General features: G+C 41.3%; 1 protein-coding gene across 1 annotated transcript; it reads left to right on the top strand.

Moving 5' to 3' along the window:
- Positions 1-223: 223 nt before the first annotated feature.
- LOC309545479 (taste receptor type 2 member 40-like) lies at positions 224-994 on the top strand (the record flags this gene model as incomplete). Its single annotated transcript, XM_082244688.1, has 1 exon — positions 224-994. One exon carries the CDS (start codon positions 224-226, stop codon positions 992-994), a length of 771 nt encoding a protein of 256 aa, XP_082100814.1.
- Positions 995-1295: the final 301 nt, after the last annotated feature.

The following is a 1295-nucleotide window of genomic DNA, read 5'->3' on the forward strand; positions in this document are numbered from 1 at the left end:
AAAATGGAGAACTGAAAACACAAACAGAGTTGAAAACACAATGCTGCCCTCATTTGTTATTCTCTCACTTAGTGCCTTAGGGATTGGCACTGTGATTGGATTTTTCACCAATTCATTTATTATTGTAGCCCATGGAATGGATAGGGCTAAAGGAAGGAACATTAACCCAAGAGAACTGATCCTTTTTACCCTGGGCCTTTTCAATATTGCCTATCAATTTAGCATGGCAGCTAATGACTCTGTTCTTTACCTTTGGAGTGATGTGTACTTCTCGGACAACGTTTATGCCATCTTCTCCATCCTTCTGCTTTTCACAATCTTCTCCAGCTTTTGGTTTACCTTCTGTCTCTGTGGCTTTTACTATGTGATGCTTGTTACATTTGAACAAACATTATTCATGCGTCTGAAGCAAAGCATCTCTGATGTGGTCCCCTGGATGCTGTTCTCCTCTGTGCTGCTCTCACTCATTATCAGTGTCCCAGTTGCTTGGAATATCAAGAAAGATGAACATTTGGTTCAATTGGATGGCAATCTCACTGGCAACTCAACCCTGCAATATGGAATGCCGCAAATGAGTCTTCAGTACTTGCTGGTCACCAGTATTATAGGTTGCTGTATACCTCTTATCCTGGTGGCTTTTGCCAATATCCTGATAATCAAGTCTCTCTGTGTCCATGCAAAACATCTCAGTAAGAACACTGGCGGCATGAGTGTGCAGAGTGTTGAAGCCAGCGTATCTGCAGCACGCACTGTCACCTCTCTTCTTATTCTTTACATTAGTTTTTACATTTCTCAGATATTGCTGATCATGGCTGTTTTTGATGTTAACAGTATTTGGTTTTCTGTCTGTTTGCTAGTTATCTATGCCTATTCCCCAGTACAGTCAATCATTTTGATTCTTGGAAGTCCAAAACTTAAAAGTGCATTGGTAAAGTTTTTGGGCTCAAGGAAAAGGAAAATGCCTCCAATTGGAGACATAAAAGTAATAAGCTGACAGGGCAAACAGAATGTCTTTCCATTGGAGTGTGAAAATCATACTACATAGAAGGAACTTTGCTGCCTTTCTGCTTACACTCCCATACATTGTCAAGGACAATTATATTTTCAGTCCTACATACCTCAACTCAACTAAGGACATTAAGATTATCTTCAAGAGGGCAGCACAGTGGCTACATGGTTAGCACTTCTACCCAGCAGCACTGGGGTCATCAGTTTGAAACCCAAGCACAGCACTAACTGCACAGAGATTGTATGGGTTTCCTCCCACGCTCTAAAGACATGCTGGTAGGCCAATT

Source organism: Pelophylax lessonae, assembly GCF_965119305.1.
Source record: "Pelophylax lessonae genome assembly, chromosome: 1".
NCBI lineage: Eukaryota > Metazoa > Chordata > Amphibia > Anura > Ranidae > Pelophylax > Pelophylax lessonae.